At 40.8% G+C, this 3182-nt stretch overlaps 1 protein-coding gene across 1 annotated transcript in view; it reads left to right on the top strand.

Moving 5' to 3' along the window:
- The first annotated feature begins 1725 nt into the window (after positions 1 to 1725).
- Positions 1726 to 3182, top strand: part of LOC109301186 — a 29329-nt gene continuing 27872 nt past the window's right edge. The window contains exon 1 of the mRNA XM_019522141.1: positions 1726 to 2179. Coding sequence (XP_019377686.1) covers positions 2134 to 2179 — 46 coding nt within the window. The 5' untranslated portion in view covers positions 1726 to 2133. The remainder of the gene's footprint in view (positions 2180 to 3182) is intronic.

Here is a 3182-nt window from a genome sequence, read left to right as displayed (position 1 = left end):
AATCTCCTCACCTACCCTGCTGGGCTAGAGACAGATGTTCAAAAAGCCTGAGCCTGAATTGTTTCAATCTTTGCAGGTTAGTCTGACCTGGCTAGGTTAAATCACTTGGTAATTGTACAGACATCCCAGAAATGCAGGCACATGTCTGCAGTGGCTCAGCATAGAAGCCAGGCAGTGCTAGAGCAGCCCTCCCTTCCCTTCCACAGTACTAAGCTGAGGGGGGCATAGCCAGGCCCTGGCAGGATGCGCAGATTAGGGAGGGGTTCCCCCCCACTTTTGACAAGACCAGCAGCGAATTGATAACACAGTGTTTATCACCCCAACGCAGTGTTTATCACCCCATTAAGATAACAACAGAGGGGCATTACCAGCTACCTGTTGATTCTGCATTTTTCCCATCTGCCACAGCACAGACTGTAGCCAGCATGTGGTCTGCTAGCTAACTGAGAGGTGTCTATGTAAGGCAGAGGGGATGGGGCAATCTCTGCTTAGCAGGGAGTGGGGACAGGAGGCGGGGAGCAGGGGGAAGCCAGGCAGACACCTTCAGTCTCTACCAGAACTCTGGCCAGGGAGCAGAGGGGAGAGAGAGGCCAGCTCTCCTGTGGAGCAGAGAGCCCCACCCAGCCCAGAGAGCATGACAAGATGCTGGGGGTGTCTGGTTTAACTTAAACCAGTAAGGGGTCTGGGACAGACATTGCATAAACCAGTTTGACCCAAATCAGTTAAGTCTGATACTACATTCAGCCAAGTTTATCTCAAATTGGTTTCAGCCATTTTCAAACTGGTTTACATGCACTAAACATCTGTTCTGTTACAGGTTTAAACCAGTTTCTGATCACTTAAACCAGTTTATGTGGAATGTCTGCCCCTAGCTCTGGTGCTTGCAAATTCTTGCAAAGGAATATAATCTATTACTACTTTTGCTTTTTTTTTTTTTTTCAAATCATGGTTGTGGCTTTGCAGTTCTATCAGATTTTTTATGGTCTTTAACTTTGGAGTCCATACCTTTCTGCCTCAGGTCTCTTTTCCTATTGAACTTTGGATTTTCTATCACAGTAGGGACCACTTTTTGGTAGGTGTGCCACAAATTAACCCTGCACCCTCCCCAGGGGCCACTCAGATCTTCCTCTGTCTGATCTGTCCTGTGCTCCCAGTCAAATCTGCTGCTTTGCTTTCTGCTTCCTGCCCTATCTGCTGCTGTGCTTCTTGACCCTTCCTGATCTGCCATGTACCATATACAGAAGCTGTCCACTGTCACTTCTGTTCTATCATTTCCTCAGTGTCAGAGAACTGGCTGTCATAAGATGCAGCCTACTTCCTTCCATGGCAAATTCTAATTGTTTTGCTAAGGGTTCACTCTGGGTCTCTAGTAATCTCAGCCAGGCTGCAGTGATGCATCTAAATTTACTTACCTGGAAAAACTAGGCAATATTCTGGGGAGGCAATTGGGTACTACTGTGATTGGAGCCACAGAGGAACCAGGACAGATAGCTAGATCAGTAATATTAGGTTCTGTACATGAGTAAGGCTTTTCAGGGTATAAACAATTATTTTTATACAAGATTTATTTGCTTGGGACACTAAATATTTTAGAAGAGAATGTGGTTGGAAAAATTCTCCTGTGTGATCTTCAGTAAACCACTTGCACTCCCTTGTTTTCCAATCTGCAAAGTGAGGTTTATGATACATATGCAGAGTTATAAAATGCTTTGGGATCTCTGTATACCATCACTAGATAAATATTAAGTATTTTCCATCTTCATGACAGCATTACTAGATAATTGCACCACGCAAAACCTGTTTTTTTCATGAGAGTTGACTTCAACATTTATTTCATAGTTTTGTACCTTGAACACACTCTGCACAGTTCACATTTGTAATGTGCGAGGATTTTATTTTTGAAACATCCAAAACTTCTAAAGTTGGACACCCTGTATTGTGTGCTAGCAATTTCTACAGTTGCTTCATTATAGACCAATAAGAAGCTCAGGAAGCTGTGGGAGGAGATAGATAATGAATTTTATCTTGTTGCTTAAGGGTAGAGCGATCTTTTTCACTGTGTAAAGGAAATACAGTGGAGATTTTTATTTGTTGTATTTTTTTCCGCACCGTGGTTTAAAATAAAAGAGAAAAATGAAGGTGTACAAAATTATACTTCCTCTTCTACTACTGCTCTCAGGTGAGTAAACTTTTCTCTTTTAATTTGCTTTTTGTCAGCAACAAATTTCTGTTGCTTAAAGTTGTCTAATGTGTTGTTACAAGTGTACTTCACATTTTACACCTCCATCAACATGATAATCAGTAATATGCAGCTGATCACTTCACAGGATGGCAAAGTATAAAGATATTTTGCAAAACTAATTTCTATGGCACCTCTAGGAACAAACCTTCAAAAATGAATGTGGTCATTTTCTATAAAAAGAAATCTCTTAGAAAGATGGAAGAGTCACACCCCACCCAAAAGTGAGGTGTCATTTTGCAAACTACCCATTTCATTTTCACTCTTGTGAGACAAAAATAAACATTACGTTCTCAGAAAAAATTAATTTTATACTGTGATCCAGTCACCAATTTCAATTTTTCAGTGGCTTTTTTACCCTTGTCAAATGGAGTTATAATAATACCTCTAAGGCACATAAATGCTGCATCAGCTCCCAATACTTCTGGAAAAAAGAGCGTGAAAACGGCTCACGTATTGAGTGAGGAGTCAATCAGACCATTTACCTTATGTGTTTGGATGATGCTGTTTAATTTTTTTCATCTGTCTGTCTAAGAAACTTTGTTGAAACAGTTTTGCCCCAAAAACCATTTCAGGATACCTATTTTACTGCGTGAAACAACCTGAGGCTTCATTGACTTGACTTGGTGGCCAAAGCTGGTTGCATTAGGTTTATGTTTTTTATGTCAGGATGTAAATATTTCAAGAAGCACCTGCTTATTTTTGCAGTCCTGCAGTGATGAATGTGGCATATATGCCTTATTTCTTAACTATGCCATTTGTAAAATGCAGCAAGGATGTTTGATTAACATTATAAGAGGCCTTGAGTTCTAGCTAATCTGCTACACTTGCTGAGGAGTTTCTGTAGCACTGATGACTCTACTATGTTGGTAGATCTACAGGTGAAAAAAGTACTACACAAGGCAAACGATTACTTTTTTATGGGAAATACTTTCTAGCCTTT

The sequence above is a fragment of the Gavialis gangeticus genome, unplaced genomic scaffold (genome assembly GCF_001723915.1).
Source record: "Gavialis gangeticus isolate Ggan-Ray unplaced genomic scaffold, GavGan_comp1, whole genome shotgun sequence".
Taxonomy (NCBI): Eukaryota; Metazoa; Chordata; order Crocodylia; family Gavialidae; genus Gavialis; species Gavialis gangeticus.
This window is presented reverse-complemented; position numbering and strand designations above follow the sequence as displayed.